This window comes from Mustela nivalis, assembly GCF_964662115.1.
Source record: "Mustela nivalis genome assembly, chromosome: 3".
NCBI lineage: Eukaryota > Metazoa > Chordata > Mammalia > Carnivora > Mustelidae > Mustela > Mustela nivalis.
The window spans coordinates 138475651-138495152 of NC_139022.1; the positions used below are offsets into that span (position 1 = coordinate 138475651).

Sequence of the window (19502 nt, forward strand, 5' to 3'; positions counted from 1 at the left end):
CTGCCTTTGCTGCATCCCAAAGGTTTTGAACAGTTGTGTATTCATTTCATTTGTTTCCATAGATTTTTAAAATTCTTCCTAAATTCCTGGTTGACTCATTCATTGTTTAGTAGGATGCTCTTTAGCCTCCATGTATTTGACTTCTTTCCAAATTTCCTCTTGTGATTGATTTCCAGTTTCAAAACATCATGGTCCAAAAATATGCAGGGAGTGATCCCAATCTTTTGGTACCAGTTGAGATCTGATTTGTGACCCAGGATGTGATCTATTCTGGAGAATGTTCCATGTCCACAGACAAGAATGTGTATTCTGTTGCTTGGGGACTGAATATTCTGAATATATCGGTGACGTCCATCTGGGCCAGTGCGTCATTCAAAACCCTTATTTCCTTGTTGGATTTTGCTTAGATTATCTGTCCATTTCAGTGAGGGGGGTGTTAAAGTCCCCTACTGTTATTGTGTTATTTTTGATGTGTTTCTTTAATTTTGTTATTAATTGGCTTATATATTTGGGTGCTCCCATTTTATGGGCATAAATATTTACAGTTGTTAGAACTTCTTGTTGGATAGTCAGTTTAAGTATGATTATAGTGTCCTTCCTCATCTCTTATTACTGTCTTTGGTTTAAAATCTAATTTGTTTGATATGGGGATTGCCACCCCTGCCTTCTTTTGATGTCCATTAGCATGGTAAATGGTTTCCACCACCACCCCCCACTTTAAATCTGGAGGTGTCTTTGGGCCTAAAATGAGTCTCACGCATATAGCTTATCGATGGGTCTTGCTTTTTTATCCAATATAATACCCTGTGTCTTTTGATGGGGGCATTTAGCCCCATTTACATTCAGGCTAACTATTGAAAGATAAGAATTTAGTGCCATTGTATTGCCTGTAAGGTGATTGCTAATATTGTCTCTGTTCCTTTCTGGTCTATGCTATCTTTGGGCTCTCTCTTTGCTTAGAAGACTCCTTCCAATATTTTTTGTAGGGCTGGTTTGGTGATTGCAAATTCTTTTAGTTTCTGTTTGCCCTGGAAGTTTTTTTATCCTCCTTCTATTTTCAGTGACATCCTAGCTGGATGAAGTATTCTGGTTGTATATTTTTCTGAATATATCATGCCAGTCCTTTCTGGTCTGTCAGGTCTCTGTGGATAGGTCTACTGCCAAACTAATGTTTCTACCATTGTAGGTTATAGACCTCTTGTCCCAAGCTGTTTTCAGGATTTTCTCTTTGTCTCTGAGATTTATAAGTTTTACTGTTAGATGCCAGGATGTTGACTTATTTTTATTGATTTGGAAGGGATGGTTCTCTGAGCCTCTTCCTCATTCTTTTTTGTAGCTAAAGTACTCAGTGTACACATATACTGTGGTTCATTCAGTCACTTTCTGATAGACACTTACATTCCCAGTCTTTGCAATCACAATGCTGCAGTGAATAATCACATGTGGGCATATTTTTTATTGTTGGAGGTTTATCTTTAGAGGATATCCCCAGTGGTAAAATGTTGGGTCAAAAAGTAAGTGTTTTTGAAGTTTGGTTAGGGAGTGACAAATTCCTGCCAAGAATTGTACCATTTTGCATTCCCACTAGCTGTGTAGGGATGCCTGTCTCCCTACAGCCTTGCCTAGTCATGTGGTTGTGCTTCTATTGTTTACCAGTCTGAGACGTGACATCCTCTCTAGTGTTTCAATTGATATTTCTCTAATCTTGGGTAAGTTTGTACATTTTTCAGGTTTAAGGGCCATTTTTACATTAGTGTGAGGATGTGTGGGAGAAAGAAAAGAGAGTTGTCTACTCATGTCTTTTCTCAATTTTTCTATCAGGTTTTTAGTCCCTTCAATGTTTCATTCTTTATACAGTAGAAATATTAATGGTTTGTTTATTATATGTGTTGTAAATATTTTCCTCCAGTCTTTTGACTTTATGCTATTTCTTAAGAAATGAATATTTTTTTTAAGGTGGTCAATTGTTTCAATATTTTACCACCTCTGGATTTTTCACCTATATTTTATTTTAGTATTTGTATGGTTTCATTTTCTGACATTTAGACCCTGGATCCATTTGGAGTTTATTCTGCATATGGTGTGACGTACAAATATATTTTCAACTTTTTCCAAATGGCTTTCCAGTTGGCTCAGTATCATTCCTTAAAAAGTCTATTTTGCCTCTAATTTGACATTTCTCACCCCTTCCCCACTGAGACCCAGGGGAACATTGGACCCAAGAGCCTGTCATGACATGGGAAGATATACCAAGATAATGAGATTCCATTCTCAAATATGAACTGAAAACAACTGTGAGAATGAGGACAAAAAATCAAAAGGTGAAAGGCTGGCATGGTCACAGAGCAATAGGAAAGTCAAAAAGTAAACCAAGAACATTGAACGGTGATGAGGCTGAATAAAACAGGGATAACAAGCAACTCACAAGACAAAAACAGAAGAGATGGTCCCTGGAACCACCTCAGCTCTTCTGTGCCATCACAACAAACCCTTCCACCAGGAACAGCCCACCACTGACAAGCTCCTAAAATCCCAAGATGAACAAATATGCAGCCAAGACAAAGGAGTTCTCAGCAAGTTAAAAAGCTTTATTGCCATTCCAGGCTTCAAATGAGCCCAGAAGCTGGGGTCGATCCATAGGTCAGTAGGCTGCGTGGAGGATGGGACGATGGCCTCTTCATGGGATCCCCTCATGCGATCCACCCCTCTTCATGGGATCCTTGCTCCACAGAGCAGCTGCTGGTGTGTTCCAAATCTTCAGGGTTTTCCCCATTCACCCTGACAGCACTCCTAGGCTGGGGCATGCGGCCTTGTGATTCTTGCAGCTCCCATCCTGAGAGGCTGCCTCCCCATCCCCAAGCCCTGCAAGAGCCTGCTCCATGTGTCAGAGACTATGGATTTGACCCTAGGGAGGGAAAAACAGCACTGAAGGAGTTGTCTCTAGATCGAAAGGACAATGTGTATTCTTACATCAGAGGTCGCAAACTGGCCACACTGGGCCAGACTTCCCCACTGGCAAGTCTGTTTGGCCCTCTTGGCCTGCACAGTGTTTTTAAAAAATAACTAGTTGCCAATATGTAAAAACTCTAAGATTTCATATAAAAGTCTGCATTTCTGGCTTCTCCAAGGGGGGAAAAAAAATGGAGACTATTTGGTAGTACTGGGCCCACGATACTCTCATGCAGCACCAGCTGCCCCTAAGGGCTGAATGCACCCTCTCTAACTCAACTCAGGCCCCATCAGCCCTGATAATAGTCCCAAGCTTGAGACTGGACACCAGCTGCCTCATAACAGTGGATATGAGCTGCTACACAAAGGAGGTTAAAAGACGTGCCTGGAAGCAATATGTTCCTCGTGGTTGTCCTCACTCATTTAGGTCTCATGCTTGGTCCAGCAGATAGCTGAGTTTGTAAACTCTCTTAAATACATACAGCATTCTTAAATACCTCTCCCAGTGAAGCCCTCCACCACGTGCCCTACCTCCCCAGGACACGCTATGCCCCGCTGTTCCTAATCTAGAAAAGAATACTGAATTAATCATAGCAGTTAATGGAGGAAGAGGCGAAGCTGAACTACTTCAGTCCCTTCCTTATAAGCAGGCTCGAGTAAAACAAAGACCGTTCATACTCTCATTCTGCTTTCAAGTCAGTGACCAAAAAAAATTTTTTTTAAGAAAATCATGAAGATACTTCAGGAAACCAAGACTGGGTCAGTCTGAACTTGGGGTCACAAAATATATTAGTCCTATTGCTTAATTATTTAGAAAATGAGTTAAGCTCTTAGAAAATCATAGGGATGAGAAGGAAGATGAAACGGCCGGCCTGGCAAGTCATGGGCTATCAAGAGCTGCCAAGCTCCTCCCCAAGTCAAAGCTGCCTGCCCAAGCCTAGAACGCAGGTGGCACAGAAGGACTTTCAGTGAGGGAAGTGGCATCATTGTAGAAAGGGGCTTGAAAGGGGATAGAGAGTCAGAATTTGACCTTGGCAAGTGCAAGGTAGAAGAAGAGGGACAACTTCCTCATACCCTTTCATTCTGCTGCGGCTGGTGCCACTTTACTCGCCCTTCAGAGCAGCAAAGATCCTGAAACAGCCCAGACGTTTCCCACGGCTGCTGAGGAAGATCCAGATGCGGTAGGACCCGGAGGTGATCAAGCCGGGCAGGTCCGTGTTGGGCAGGGTGAACTGAGTCTTGGGCATTGAGTAGGTGCCCTGCGGGAAAACCAATGGATCACAGGTCAGCGGGAGCCTACTGACGGGACTCTCCTGGAGCTCTCCTCTAAGACTGCAGCCATGAACTGCCCCTCCTCCCACTCTCCTGAGTGCCACGTGAGATTAGAGATGGCTGGAGCTCTACACAGCATGGAAGGTTACAGCTCAGGGGCACTGGAGGCCACACTGCAGCTCAAGTCACCCAGTTCACAAGTGGATAAACCAAGGCCCCCCAAACATAAGCAATTCAGGATAGATCACACCAGTTTTCACCCACAAACATCCAGATCTGCAGGAGGAGAATGTGAGAACCCATCTCTCCAAACCCCACATTTTTACTCCAGCCACAGAAATAATACTCTCCTTCCCGAAGTACTTACTGCTTTGAGGGGACAGTGGCAGGGAAGCCCATAAGTATGCAGGGGCTCTGGGCAGGGCTGTCCAGGGGGGATGACAAAGTCTAATAATTGGCAGATGTCTTCAAAGATGCAACGAACATGGCTCATACATGGAACTTTGATCCAGAAATTGGCCACTTTCTTCTCTATAATTAATTCTACCTGGTGAGAAAGAGTTTGAAACAGTATGAATTCCAAGGCAAACATCCCAGCCTCTCTACATCTCCAAAAGGTCAGCATTTTATTTTAATCACAGAATTTTTAATCGGATGGGATCTTGGAGATATTCTGATATAGCAGTGACAATATTGTGGCACATATCCCAATGGCACCTCTTCCAGCGCCCGTAGCAGGTATTAATCAGGGTGATTTTTTTCACCCTTCAATGAACCTCAGTCTTAGAATTCTTTAGGTAGTCACTACCATCGGTGGCACTGGGTTTGCAAGGCATTTGCCATCTAACTGCTAACTAGCTAACTAGCACCATTTCCTAGACTTCTCTTCTCTGCCCAATCTTGGCTTCAGAGCCCTTGTCTGTGTAGGACCTCAGCTACTGCCAGCCAATTGGAGCAGAAACCTATTTTCTATCCTTGGATCAAATTTTCTCTGTATAGCTACCAAACACAGTATTTATATATTTTTTAAACATTTTTAAAAATTTATTTACTTGAGAGAGCAAGAAGAGATCACAGAGAGAGAGAGAAGCAGTCTCCCTATGGAGCAGGGAGCCTGATGTGGGGCTCGATCCCAGAGTCCTTCATGACTGAAGCCGAAGGCAGACACTTAACCAACTGAGCCACCCGGGCATCCCAAGAAAACAAAAGGAATTTATAGGGAGATCACTATGGGATTGATATAAAGGAAGACCTTCTTAACCATCATAGCTAGGTTACAACAGACAGAACGACTCCCCAGGAAATGGTGGGCTCCCTGGACTCAGCTCGAGAAGCTACCAGAGGAGCCCTACAGCCAGAGAGAAGCTGGACGAGAAGATCTACGATGTGCTTCAGGATGTGCCATCAGGATGCTATTCCCGTTCTAGAGGTTGCCGCTGACCTAGAAGGGGCCAGGATTTCAAGGCGGACAGTTCCAGCTGTGCCGGATGCGTGCCAGGCATTCACTGAGTGAGTTGTCTCTCTTGACCATGTCCGTGCCCTCAACTCCCCAAAACATATCAAGGGAAAATAGTAAGGAAAGGGCAGGAGTACGTTAGCTCACTTGAGCATCTGACCCTTTGTGGGTGTTATAGCAGGAAACCACAATTTTAAGACACTTTTCAGTTCTGACATCCTAGCAATTTCATATTTCCCAGCCTCCAGGCTCACTTGATTTAGGACTTTTCTGTTTGAGACAAACCCTGGAGGGCTTGGGCTGGCTCTGCAGGCTGTGGACTCAGTCTCCCAACTGCCCTAGATGTCATAATCCAGGCCCAGGAGGAAGGGAGATGTCAGTATACTCTGGATGCTAAGAGGACAAACTCACATCGTCTCCTTCACTGACATCCTCCCGCCCTGCTGATGTACACAGTATCCCCCACGCCCCACTCACACGCCACCCCTCCCAACCCTCCTCTCTGCTCTCCTGCCAAGCCTGTTCCAGCCCCTCTGCCAAGGAAGAACCACAGGGCCTGGGTTAGAAAGCAATTCCTGCCACTTTCCAGTATTTTGCCCTTGCCTGGAGCCACTTCTCTCAGTTTCCATTCCCTTACCTCAAAAGCAGGATATGTCTGCCTCTCTTACAAGATCCCATCGAGTGAGACAGTGCCCATAAAACACTTGGCACAATGTCTGAGAGCCAAACATTAACTCCTGCAGGATATCTGTCCTCCCTTCTCCCTCAGCCAATACTGTCTCCCCTCCCCTTGTTTCACCAATATCCCAAGGAAAATGGTTGAGTCAGTTATGCCCTAAGCAGAAAAGCCCAGATGAGGGCACCAGTGGGGGCCAAGTCCTGCCTGGTGTCCTCCCATGTGGGGCTGTATCTGCCAGGAGCCATGCCTCCCCCACCCAGGACAAGCACAGCATCAGCGGTCCTCAGTGGCGGTGCATGGAATGGGGGGCAACAGGCACTTCTGAGGCAGCAGTCATGCCTATCATTTGGGGACCACAAACCATGACTCATTTCCCAGCCCTTGTTCTCAACCGACTTGCTCTCATGGCTCAGGAAAGCACTCAAGGCTGGATAAAAAGGTACCATAAATCTCTCTAGCCCAAGACTTCTGTTGCAGTTAGGTAGCTCGATCTAAATAAACTTCTGTCATGGAACCTGTCCCGACAACCAGACAGACAGAGGCACGGACAGGTAATCAAGACAGGAACACTGCACCTGCCAGGACCCATACGCAAGTCCCTTCCCCATCAGGTCTCCACTCCTCCATCCTAACGATCGAATAATTGGATCTCACGATCTCGAAGACACTGACCCATTGTGACATCCTAAGTGTAAAAATTTCTTACACATTAAAATGATTTCTCTTGACCTCTCCCACCTGGATAGGCACACAGAAGCTCTAGATAAAAACACACTGATAGGAAGTGAAGGGGAGTCATGTGATGCCCTGGGAAGGGGGCAGTTATAAAGGCCACAGGCCTCAGGCAGGGGCACTATAGGTACATGATTTTAGAGAGGAAAAAAGCCAAACCATCAGGCCTGAAAGCCATGTCTAAAAGCCCCACATAAGGGTATATGCCAAATAAAACAGCAATTTATGATTCTTGAGGATGGGAAAACCAGGGTCCCAGAGGCTGGAACTTGAGAGAAGGCCCACAGAATGGAGTTATAAATTATTCCGGATCCTATGAAGCAAGTCATGAGAGGAAAAGGGAGCTCCTGGGTGGCCCCAGCTCCTGGCTCATGGAATTTGGGACACCCAGCTTCTCAACATTGCCACTGGGGTTAAGTCCATCCAGGTCCGACATGAGACTTTGCATTAAAAAAAAATTCCACCTCAGCAAGGTCAGAGGAAGAGAGGACGTGTTGGTTCTCCAGCTAATGGGCCGTGGGTCTGGAACACTCACTCTCCTCTCTAGGCCTCAGTAACAAGAGGTGGAAGCCATTGATGCCTCCCAAGCTCATACGGGGCTGAAGTCCTGACACTCTTTCAAAAGGGGGTCTCTGCTGAGCAAGAGAAAGTTTTGGAGCATTCTCCTCCAAACATATCAGGCGCTAAGTCCACCTCCCTGCCTGAAAGAGTTGAGGAACAGGGAACAATACAACATAAGGACACCCAGCCTTGAATGTGCTGATAACCACGTGACCTGGGGCAAGTTGCACCCTTCTATGAGCCTCAGTGTCCCTTATCTGTAAAACGAGGCCAATCATCTTTTTTCCTACACATGTGTTCAGTGGCTTTCATTTAATAGCTAATATGCACATTACCTGAAAAGTAAAAGAACGAAACCAAAAATAACAGAAGAGAAATGTAGGGTGAAGGGAACCTGAGCACGGTTTTTAAAAAGTGCAATGGCCCAAATATTTGACAGGTAATTAAGGGATAGGAAAGAGGGTGGTGGTGTCCATCTTAATGGTCTTTGAAGAAGCCAAGAAAAGCAGGCTGGGGGCAGAAGGAGATTGTGAGTTTTTTCCTTCCAAGTCAGATGCACAGTGTCACAGAAATGCCAGCATTTTGCCTAATGATGGCATGAGAGCATCTGCCAGAGTGCTGCATCCCAGACCCAGCAGGAGCATGGAAATGGCATTTGTGTGACCCTGCTAGATTATCAGCTGAAGTTCAGCTAAAAAAAAAAAAAAAAAAAAAATGCAATGATCTCGCCTGGAAAAGACTTAGAAGGAGGTACCAAGGAAGGCAGGGCCCTAGAGCGGTCCACACACAGCTGGGGCTTCTGTCTGGGTCCCTGGGTGGCAGGAAAAGACACTAATTGAACAATTAACAAGAGTTAACATTTTCTGAGCAGGTCTTGTGGACCAGGCCCTATGCAAAGTACTCTCCACATTATTAATCCAGCAATTGTCCACAAGCAGCCTACGAGGTAGAGGCTGTGATTCGGGCAGGTTGAAGGGTAGTTACAGGGATAGATTCCAAATCAAAAACCTTTCAAAGAATCAGAATAAAACTGGGGCCAGAGTAGAGCTGCAACAGGACAAGCAGAAGGGCATATAAGAATATGCTATAAAGGCAGCAATTCAAAGTAGTGAGAAGGATAACAATGTATGGTGTTAAATAGATAATAAAAAGCCTTTATTATTCTGAAAAAGTATGGAAGTAGCCACCCCCAACAGAGAAAACAGACATGATCAAACTGGTCAATCTCAAAGGAAACACAAAGGGCAACAAAATTAATGAAAAGACATCAAACCTCCCCAGGGATGACATAAAATAGTGGAAAATGTTATTAGAAAATGCTCAGAATCAACAGATGTGTGGAAAAAGGCAAATCTGTTGGAGAGCATACATGGATTCAAAAATCTGGAGGCACCAGAAAGACCTAAAAAGTCTGTGTCTAGGTAATCAGAGAAGGACTAAAAGATACATTACAAAAATAATTTCAGCAAAGGTATTTCTAACAGCCAAAAAATAAAACCAAACAGACAAAAAACTACCACAGAAACAAACTATATGTCTGATAATAGATTTGTTAAGTACACCAGGACAGACCTACAGTCTCACTCCCTCTCTGGAAATCAATAAAGTCTTTAAAGAATATGTGTATTATATGTGATTGATTGGGGGACAGTTCCAAAGCCTCGCCTACCAAATGTTAAAAGTGTTTACCCCTATCACTGGGTAGAGAGATTTCAGGTGATATATTTCTCCCCACCTTTTGGCAATTTGTGATTGCCAAAGTGACTCGATGTCACTTATGAAGTGATGTGTCTGTTTTATAATTAACAGCAGCACCACAACAACATTGCCCGACTGGGGCTGTTAGACAGTCTACGCATCTATGCATCCTTTGTTGCTCTGAGAAATCGGGATTGCACAATTACCCACAGGTCCCTCAACATACATCCTTCAGGGTCCCTGCCATATGGCCCCCCACACCTTCCCTCCAGCACCTCCCCAACCATGCCCATGCCCAGGCTTACCTTCTGAGGACTGCTGAGGGGGACAGGGACATGGAGCTCGGCGCTGATAGTCACATTCCCAGGATACTCGATGGGGTCAGGTTCCAGAGTCATGCCTTTGAGCAGCACAAGGTCCTTCCTTTCATGGCAGTTCTCCCAGAAAAAGCTAATTACCTGGGGTGGCTAAGGAAAAATCAGGCAGAAAGAAAAGAAGCATTGTCAAAAGGAAACTTCGCAGGTCAGAAGCGTCAACAGAACAGGCTACTGAGGGTGTGACACTGGGCGAGGTACCTCCCCACCCTGAGCTTTACCTGCAAGTCTGTACCTAGAAGCCCAGGATAACACTTGTGGTCCCCATTTCCTGGGTAGTACTATACTAAAAGATTCCAAAAACATAATCTCCCAAAAGTGTGCCGTAAACTATAAAGCACAATATACCAGACCTTGAGCTTCAAAACAGGTGACTAACCACATCTACCCTTGGTAGGTACCTTCTCTGATCTCCCATTCCCGAACCCCCACCCCCTCCAGCCAGTCCTGGTACCTCCTTAGAAGCTCCCGGAGGATTCACCTTTGCAGCCTCATGCCCAGGACCTTATTCATGTCATAACCCATGCCCAATCCAGGGCCAGGAATAATAGGAAACTTTACACAATGGGAAACTCCACCCTCAAGGAGTATGCAATCAGCCCAGGAAGGTAAAAGGACATATGCAGAGAGACCCCCAGTGGAGTGCTTGTTGATGAACCCTAGTGAACAAGCTTCCCCAGTCCTAACTAGTGCTTCCTGCCCCCTATCCCATTGCCCATGCCCTGCCCCATCTGAATCACCTTCCTGGCCTCTGCTCAGCCAGTTCCTCCTCTTCCTCCATATCCCACAGAGGTCTTAGAATTCCACCATCTTGTCTGGCTTCACAAGACTGCTGACTCCCCACTCCCACAGAACCCTGCTTACTTGTCCATGATCTTTAACACTTTCAATATCAGGCAGACTCTGCCCACCCACTCACCCCTTTCCCACCCCCCCCCCCGAAGGCCATTTAAGAGACACTTCAGGCACCCCCACCATGCACATCCCATCTTAGAAGGAAACCCAGCCAGCCCCACACCCCTGAGCTCACCCCATCGTCAACACAGCCAACTGAGCTGAAAGGAAACACCTAACCCAAGCTAGGCTGACAGATTCTCACTGCCTCTGGGACATGGAGGTTGAGACAAAAATCACTTATAGGACTTTGCGCTGTTATTGGGTGATAACCTTTGGCATGAGGCTAGAATACCTAGACCTGTGACTCATGACCAAGCCAAAGTTTGGGAAGAGGCAAGAACTAAGGGCTCTGCTTGTCTCTGGGGGAGAGAACGGAGGTGTCCCCTCCCCACCCCTGTCTAACCAGGCAGTATGGGGTAGCAGTGGAAGGCATGACTCTGGAGGGTGATATAGGGTACATCAGAGCCTTAGTCAACAAGCGTGGCTCAGCCACCACATCACATGATTCCGTGAGGCCGTTTCCCCTTTGGCACCTCAATTTCCACATCTTTGAAGTGAAGGCTTTATACTTTCCTCTTAGGGCATTTGTGAGGATGAGCACAAGCATGAGAGCTTCATGATCTTAACACAGTGCCAGGCCCAAAGCTGGGCTGGCTCACAGAATGAAAGCCAGGATGTGGCCCAGCCTCCACTTCCTGCCATTACTTCCGTGAGATTCCTTGGATACCTGGTGTAAACTTCCCTTTATTTGAGCTTCTTGGAATGGGTTTCTGTCCCTTGGAATGAAATGTCATGGGAGTAAGAAAAGCAGGACAGGGTCTGATTCAGACATGCATGCCCCACAGCCCCTCACACAGGGCAGGTACCCATAAAGATTTCCTTCAGTATTCATCCCACAAATACTTAAGGAGCAATGATCATGGGCCCTGGGCTAAGTCTGTATTAATAGTGGTAAACAATTAGAAATGTTCTTGCCCTGGGGCGCCTGGGTGGCTCAGTCATTAAGCATCTGCCTTCTGCCTGGGTCTTGATCCCAGGGTTCTGGGATTGAGCCCTGCATCAGGCTCCTTGCTCAGTGGGGAGCCTGCCTCTCCTTCTCCCATTCCCCCTGCTTGTGTTCCCTCTCTCGCTATTTCTCCCTCCCTCCCTCTCTCTCTCTCTGTCAAATAAATAAATAAATAAATAAATAAATAAATAAATCTTTAAAAAAAAAAAAGAAAGAAAGAAAGAAAGAAAGAAAGAAAGAAATGTTCTTGCCCTGCCTCAAGGAGCTTAGAGTCTAATACCAATAAATACTACCCACCATGATTTCTGAGAGCCAGAAAAGAAACGCACAGAGGTCATGGTGAGAGTAACAAAGGGCTTACTTAAATACTTAAATAAGGCGGTGAGGAAATGATACTTAAGTCGGACTCCTGCAGGATGAGGAGTCAGCCATGTAAGTACAGAGAGGAAGAATGTTCTCTCCAGACAGAGACAACATGGGCAAAGGCCCTGTGGTAGGAATTTTAGCTGGTCTGGGCACTAGAGGAAGGCTATAGGGCTAGGTGTAGCAGAAGAATGACATGGATGAGGCTAGAGGGATGGCAAGGTCATTTAATGTATGACCTCGTACGTCATAACTGGGACCCTGGACTTACTATATTGCAATGGAACCCCTGTGCAAGAGAGTACCACGCTTTGGTTTATGGTTGAGAATGGATTGGAGAGGGACAAGTGGATTGTCCAATCCAATGGATTGGAACGGGGAGACCAGTTCGGGGGCCGCTGTCAAATGAAAGAATGCCTGGACTTAAGAGTTGGGCTGAAGGGTTGGTAAGGAGGACTAGCCATTTTCTGGGGCTGCTTTCACAGATCCTAAGGCAACCTGCTTCACAGCAAGGACTCCTTCCAGGCTGGGGCAGGTATCCAGAGTGTCCTGCTAAAGAGGAAAAATTCCCTCCCTTCCCCCAAGCTCCCTGTCCTTCAGGTCCTGGGGGAGGCATAACAACGCAGTTTCCCAGAGGTTTCTGTGGGAGTGATTTCTGCAGCTGGGTCCAGCCTCATCTGGAAACAGAGGCAGGAAGGATTAGCAATGCTCACTACGAGCCAGACCCGGCACAGGAGTTCCTCTTATCTGTGCAGGATACGTCCCAAGATCCCCAGTGGATGCCTGAAAACACAGACGGCATTGAACCCCATATAACCCTATATAGTCTATGTTTTTTTCTATGCATTTTTTTATACATCCTTATGGTCAAGTTTAATTTATAAAATGGGTACCGTAAGAGATTAACAACCATAACTAATATGAAACAGAACCATCATAACCATAACAAAAGTTATGTGAATGTGGTCTCTCTCTTTCTCAAAATATCTTACTATACTACACTCAGTGCTTTTTCCTGTTGATGATGTGAGACGAGAAAGTGCCTGTCTGATGAGATGAGGGGAGGGGAATGACACAGACATTGTGATATAATATTAGGCTACTATTAAACTTCCGATGATGTCAGAGAGGATCATCTGCTCCCAGACTGCACATCCAGGCCACAGAGAGCAAAACCACAGGTAAGGGGGAGACCACTGTATTTACCATTCCCGGGAGAGGCCAATACGTGGGATGAGGGAACATAGGGCAGAGGAGAAAGGCACAGGTCTGGAGGCAAAAATACAGGTAGACATCACAGACCTCGGTGCCAATCACCCCTCAGCTAAGACCATGGGTAAGTTACCCTCTTGAGGTTTGGTTTCCACATCTATTAAATGGGCACAATTATATCTTCTCACAGAGCTACTGGGAAAAAGAGAAGTCTGTACAGAAAATACAGGTCATCACTCCTCAAGACTGTTAAGCCATGAAAACACAAGACTGAGAAGCTGTCACAGACCACAGTAGCCTGGGGAGATGTGATGAGAAATATACTGTGGAGCCCTGGACTGAATCCTGGAACAGAAAGAGGACATTCATGGAAAAACTGGTAAAATCCAAATAAAGTCTGGAGTCTAGTTCATGGTGATGAACCGATGTTAGTTTGTCAGTTCAGACAAATGCACAATGGTAATAGAAGATGTTAACATTAGGGGAAATGGGATGAGGAGTTTATGAGAATCCACACTCTCTCTGCACTTTTCTATAAATCTAAAATCATTCCCCCAGAGATGCCTGGGTGGCGTGGTCAGTCAAGCATCTGCCTTCAGCTCAGGTCATGATCTCAGGGTCCTGGGATCGAGCCCAGCATCGGGCTTCTTGCTCAACCGGGAGCCAGCTTCTCCCTCTGCCTGTCACTCCCCCTGCTTGTGCTCTCTCTCTTGTTCTCTCTCTGATGGATAAATAAATAAAACCTTAAAAAAAAAAAGCATTGCCCCACAAAAGTTTATTAGGAATAAAAGCACACAGCTCAACACGTTGCACAGAGTATGTGCACAATAAATGACAGTCATTATACAGTATCACCGAATCTATTAAGCACCTACTGTATGCCTAGCACGGGATTAGACATTCTCGCTCCCGTCTAATGCTGGCCACAGTCCAGTGACACGACACTGGTTAATGCCAGAAAAGGAAATAAAACTCAGGTTTCCAAATACTTAAATGCTCACGATCACCCCACTACCTTTATCTGGCCCATGGTCTCAGACATAGGGCTCTGAATCACCATGAGCCCAGAGAAAACAAAGTGCCTCTTGCTGCACAATGAATGGTGTGCGGGCCCGTATCCTATAGGGGCCTGAGTGAGGTGGGTGAATTCTATGATATCTCAGGGCCTTCCCAAAACAGCTGATCTATCTAAAGCCCTCTGGTCTGGGATGGCAACCATGGCCAAGACATATAAGGGAATGGGGATGTAGGGCAAGTTGGAGCTCTAGCCAGACTCTGCCTTTATAGCGGTCAGCCCTGGAACCAAGAGAAACAGTCTCAGCCTACATCTGGGGTCAAACTGGGAATCCTCTGGGCACATAAGGCCAACAGGTCCTTATGCCTTCATTCAACAGGAAAAATAAAATGGGACTCCTTGCCCCTGGGGCAAGATGAGGCCAAGCCTACTGGTTTGTATCACTTTATTTGCCTAAGATTTTAGAGCCTTTCTATCCACAAAAGCATTTCCTTTCACTCACACCCATCTGAGAAAGGCAGGTTGGTTGGTATCATCATGCCCATCTGTGTCTTGCCCACAGCTATGCAGCAAAGAGGCAATGGAACTAGGCTGCTCCAGATCCCAGAATGACAGAACTTCCCTTTTCCAAGGGTCTGGAGCATGGGGTGAGTGAAAAGTGAAGGAGGAAGCTGGAGACTCTTTGTGGCCTGCAACTAGAAGCAGTGGGTCACAGGGTTGGATCTGGAGCACGGGAAGAACAAGCCTCTCAAACCCACCCACCCATCAGGACAAGCTGAGACACAGAGCAGTACAGAGAAGAAGGGATGGGTGCCAGGTCTTTTTATGGGTGGTGGAAGGGAGGAGGCCGGTAAACAAGGCTGAGCTCTGGGCCTGGAAGCAGTTCCTTAGCCTTGCAGTTCTGCCAAATTTCATTCAAACGTTCAGGAAGAAGAGGACAAGAGAGTAGAGACCTGGGACGCCTGGGTGGCTCAGTTGGTTGGACGACTGCCTTCGGCTCAGGTCATGATCCTGGAGTCCCGGGATCGAGTCCCGCATCGGACTCCCAGCTCCATGGGGAGTCTGCTTCCCTCTCTGACCTTCTCCCCATTCGTGCTCTTTCTCACTGTCTCTCTCTCAAGTAAATAAATAAAATCTTAAAAAAAAGAAAGAAAGAGAATAGAGACCTGAGGGAGATTAGATTAACCCTTCCCAAATGTCTGGAGCAGTCCACCTTCACTGTCCAGATGAGCTAACCGAAACTCGGAGAGAGAAAAGGACCCACTCACAGTCCCACAGTTAGTGACTTTAGGAGTCTCTACAAAAGAGAAGGAATTCTAGAAACCGGAGAAGTCACCCCCATAATCCCACCCCAACTGGGCCGGCAAGCTGGAAGCAGCCACCAGAGGAAACGGGGGCTCACCGGGGCGCGGGCGGAGACGTGTGCATGGGCCGCAGGGCCGGCGAGAAGCAGGCCCAAGGCCATCAGAAGAGGAGCCTGCATCTTCAGCATCATCGCAAACAGTGCGTCTGCGCCGGTCTACTAGGTCTGTGGCAGTAGCGTCTCCTTTAAATGCTGGCCTTCCCTGATTATGCAAAGCTGGTCACTGCTATGCAAAACAGCGAGGCCACTTCCAGGTTTGCTCCGCCCGATGGGGAATGGGAGATTTCAAGGCCTGGTGCTACACGGACCTCTCTTGACTCCAGCCGGACTGAGTCTCCGCCTTCAGTCCCTCCCTCTGGGCGTGGGCGTCAAGCCCCTCCTTCTGACTGGCGACCGTGGAGCCGGCTGATAGAGGGGGCGGGGCCTAGGGCGGGGCCAGAGCACGGGGGGCGGGGAGAAGCTGCTCCTCCTAAACCCACGCAGGCAGTGACCATCCCTGCCTGAAAAGCTTTTTTGTTTTCAAACCCGGATACATTCCTTGACTGAATGTCACCCTCCCTGTCCCTGTTAACGCTCTCCTGTATCGTGTTACGAATCACTGTGTCTTTTTAATGATTATAATCATAATTGTAATAACCGATAGTAAGTGCTTTAATGCATGCTAAGTACTGTTAAACACCGATGAGGGAATTTTTTTTTTTTCCCCATGTTACCACTGAGGAAAACACACACGGTGAGGTTAGCTTTGCCAAGGTCACAAAGCTAAAAAATGATAGAGCAAGTATTCTGCTTATATAGCCCACAGCCAAGATTTTGTTAAGTTATAATGCTTTGTAGTTGAGTTTTGCTTTTTAAAAAAGCAATAGGAATATTATTCCTGCCAAATCACCACTAAATTGTAAACTCTACAAGGAGTGGCGCTATGACTTTTGGTCCCTAACGTGACTTAGGACCTGACACATAATGAGCAATCAATCTTGGGTGAATAAATGAATGCATGAATACAATTTAAAACTTACCCAATTGTCTCTTTATATATAATTTTTTAAATTTTGGAATTAATTTTAGAATTAAAGAAAACTTGCAAAACTAACAGAATTCTACTAATTTCCCCACTGTTCGCATTAAGATATCGGGGTATTTTTATCACTTGATGTAATGAGCACTGGGTGTTATACGAAACCGATGAATCACTAAACCACTACATGTTAACTAATTGACTTTTTAAAAATCTTATTAAAATGTAAAAGCATTGCATTTTTTATTTTTTAAACATTTTTAACTTAAATTCAATTGATCAATATAATGTATTATTGGTTTCAGAGGTATAAGCCTATGATTCATCAGTCTTATATAAAACCCGGTGCCCATTACATCCCATCCCCTTCTTAATGTCTATCACCCAGCTACCCCATCCTACACTCTCCTCCCCTCCAGCAACCCTCATATGGTTTCTTAGGTTTCTTATGGTTAAGAGTCTCTTATGGTTTTTTTCCCTCTCTAGTTTATTCTTGCTTCATTTTTTCCTCTCTTCCTCTATGATCCTCTGTCTTGTTTCTCTAACTCCACTTATCAGTGAGATCATATGATATTATCTATCTCTGATTGACTTCCTTCGCTAAACACAATACCTTCCAGTTCCATGCACGTCTTTGCAAATAACAAGATATCATTTTTTGATGGCTGAGTATATTCCAGTGTATATATATACACCACATCTTTTTTATCCATTCATTTGTCAGTGGAAATCTGAGCTCTTTCCATAGTTTGACTATTGTGGACATTGCTGCTATAAACATTGGGATGCATGTGCACCTTCAGATCACTATATTTGTATCCTTGGGGTAAATACCCAGTAGAGCAATTGCTGGGTTGTAGGGTAGCTCTATTATCAACTTTTTGAGGAACCTCCAAACTGTTTTCCAGATTGGCTAAACCAGCTTGCATTCCCACCACCAGTGTAGGAAGGTTCCCCTTTCTCCACATCCTTGCCAGCATCTGTTGTTTCCTGACTTGTTCATTTTAGTCATTCTGACTGGTGTGAGGTGCTATCTCATCATGGTTTGGATTTGGATTTCCCTGATGCTGAGTGATATGGAGCACTTTTTCATGTGTCTGTTGGCCATTTGTATGTCTTCTTGGCAGAAATGTCTGTTCATGTCTTCTGCCCATTTCTTGATTGGATTATTTGTTCCTTGGGATGTTGAGTTTGTTAGGTTCTTTATAGATTTCAGATAGTAGCCCTTTACCGATGTGTCATTTGCAAATATCTCCCATTCTGTTGGTTTTCTTCTAGTTTTGTTGACTGTTTCCTTTGCTGTGAAAAAGCTTTTTCTCTTGAAGTCCCAATAGTTCATTTTGCACTTGTTGCTTCCCTTGCTTTTGGCAAGGTGTCCAGGAAGAAGTTGCTATGGCTGAGGTCAAAGAGGTTGCTGCCTATGTTCTCCTCTAGGAGTCTGATGGATTCCTGTCTCACGTTAGGTCTTTTATCACTTTTGAGTCTATTTTTGTATATGGTAAAAGGAAATGATCCAGTTTCATTCTACTGCATGTGGCTGTGTTGTTGATCTCTTTTTCTCAGCTTCTTTCTTCTCCATGATTTTGTCTTCTGGATCACTAGTTCTCTCTTCTGCCTCATTTTCCTAGCAGTAAGAGCCTCCATTTTTTTTTTTTTTTTTTTTTTAAGAGCCTCCATTTTTTAATTGCATCTCATTAACAGCCTTTTTGATATCAACTTGGTTGGAGTTTAGTTCTTTTATTTCTCCAGAAAGGGATTGTCTAGCGTCTTCTATGCTTTTTTCAAGCCCAGTTAGTGTCTTTATCATTGTTATTCTGATCTCTAGTTCTGCCATCTTACTTATGTCCATACTGATTAGGTCCCTGGCAGTCATTACTGTCTTTTTTCTGTTTTTTAAGGTGAGTTTTTTACATCTTGTCATTCTTGCAGAAAGTGGTGGCTTTTCTATTTGTAGAGTTGCAGCTATTCTTTTCTTAGCTCTCCAGTTGAGTTCACAGGGGTACAGAATGATTTGATAGCTATCCAGCTGAATTACTGGGATCGCACAAAATTAAGGTCTCCTGCTCTTCTGCCATCTTGGACTCTTCAGCCTTAACTAATTGATTTTAAATTAAAAAAAAAAAAGATCAGGGTATTTTTATAAAAACTAAGAAAGTGACCCTGTTGCATTGCTATTAACTAACCTCCAGACTTTATCTGATTTTTTTAAAAGATTTTATTTATTTATTTATTTATTTATTTATTTATTTGACAGACAGAGATCACAAGTAGGCAGAGAGGCAGGCAGAGAGAGAGGGGGAAGCAGACTCCCTGCCAAGCAGGAATCCTGATGCGGGGCTCGATCCCAGGACTCTGGGATCATGACCTGAGCTGAAGGCAGAGACTTTAACCCAGTGAGCCACCCAAGCGCCCCTTTACCTGATCTTTTGATATGCTTTTGTTAAGTTTTAATTTAAATTCCAGTTAGTTAGCATACAGTGTAGTATTACTTCCAGGTGTACAATATAGGGATTCAACACTTCCATACATCACCCAGTGCTCATTACAGCAAGTGCCCTCCTTAGTACCCTTCACCTATTTCACCCATTCCTCTACTCACCTTCCCTCTGGTTATCATCAGTTTGTCCTCTATAGTTCAGAGTCTGTTTCTTAACTCTCTGTCTTTTTTCCCCCTTTGCTCATATGTTTTGTTTCTTAAATTCCACATATGAATGGAATCATATGGTACTTGTCTTTCTCTGACAAACTTGCTTTGCTTAGAGTAATACACTCTAGTTCCATCCATACCATTGCAAATGGCAAGGTTTCATTCTTTTTCGTGGCTGAGTAATATTCCATTGTGTACCTATACCACATCTTTACCCATTCATCAGTCAATGGACACTTGAGCTGTTTCCATAATTTGGC

General features: G+C 45.0%; 2 protein-coding genes across 2 annotated transcripts in view; one reads left to right on the plus strand and one right to left on the minus strand.

Annotated features, from left to right (window-relative positions):
- The window catches only part of SLC36A3 (solute carrier family 36 member 3), a 50666-nt gene extending 36351 nt beyond the window's left edge, over window positions 1–14315 (plus strand). The window contains exon 11 of the mRNA XM_082726190.1: window positions 13390–14315. Within this exon, the coding sequence (XP_082582316.1) occupies window positions 13390–13459 (70 nt within the window). The 3' untranslated portion in view covers window positions 13460–14315. The remainder of the gene's footprint in view (window positions 1–13389) is intronic.
- Window positions 2568–15989, minus strand: GM2A (ganglioside GM2 activator). Its single transcript, XM_082726195.1, has 5 exons — window positions 15617–15989; window positions 9653–9814; window positions 4589–4768; window positions 4024–4208; window positions 2568–2905 (listed from the first exon to the last, which is right to left on the minus strand). Exons 1-4 carry the CDS (start codon window positions 15707–15709, stop codon window positions 4053–4055), a joined length of 591 nt encoding a protein of 196 aa, XP_082582321.1. The 5' UTR covers window positions 15710–15989; the 3' UTR covers window positions 2568–2905; window positions 4024–4052.
- Between the last annotated feature and the right edge of the window lie 3513 nt (window positions 15990–19502).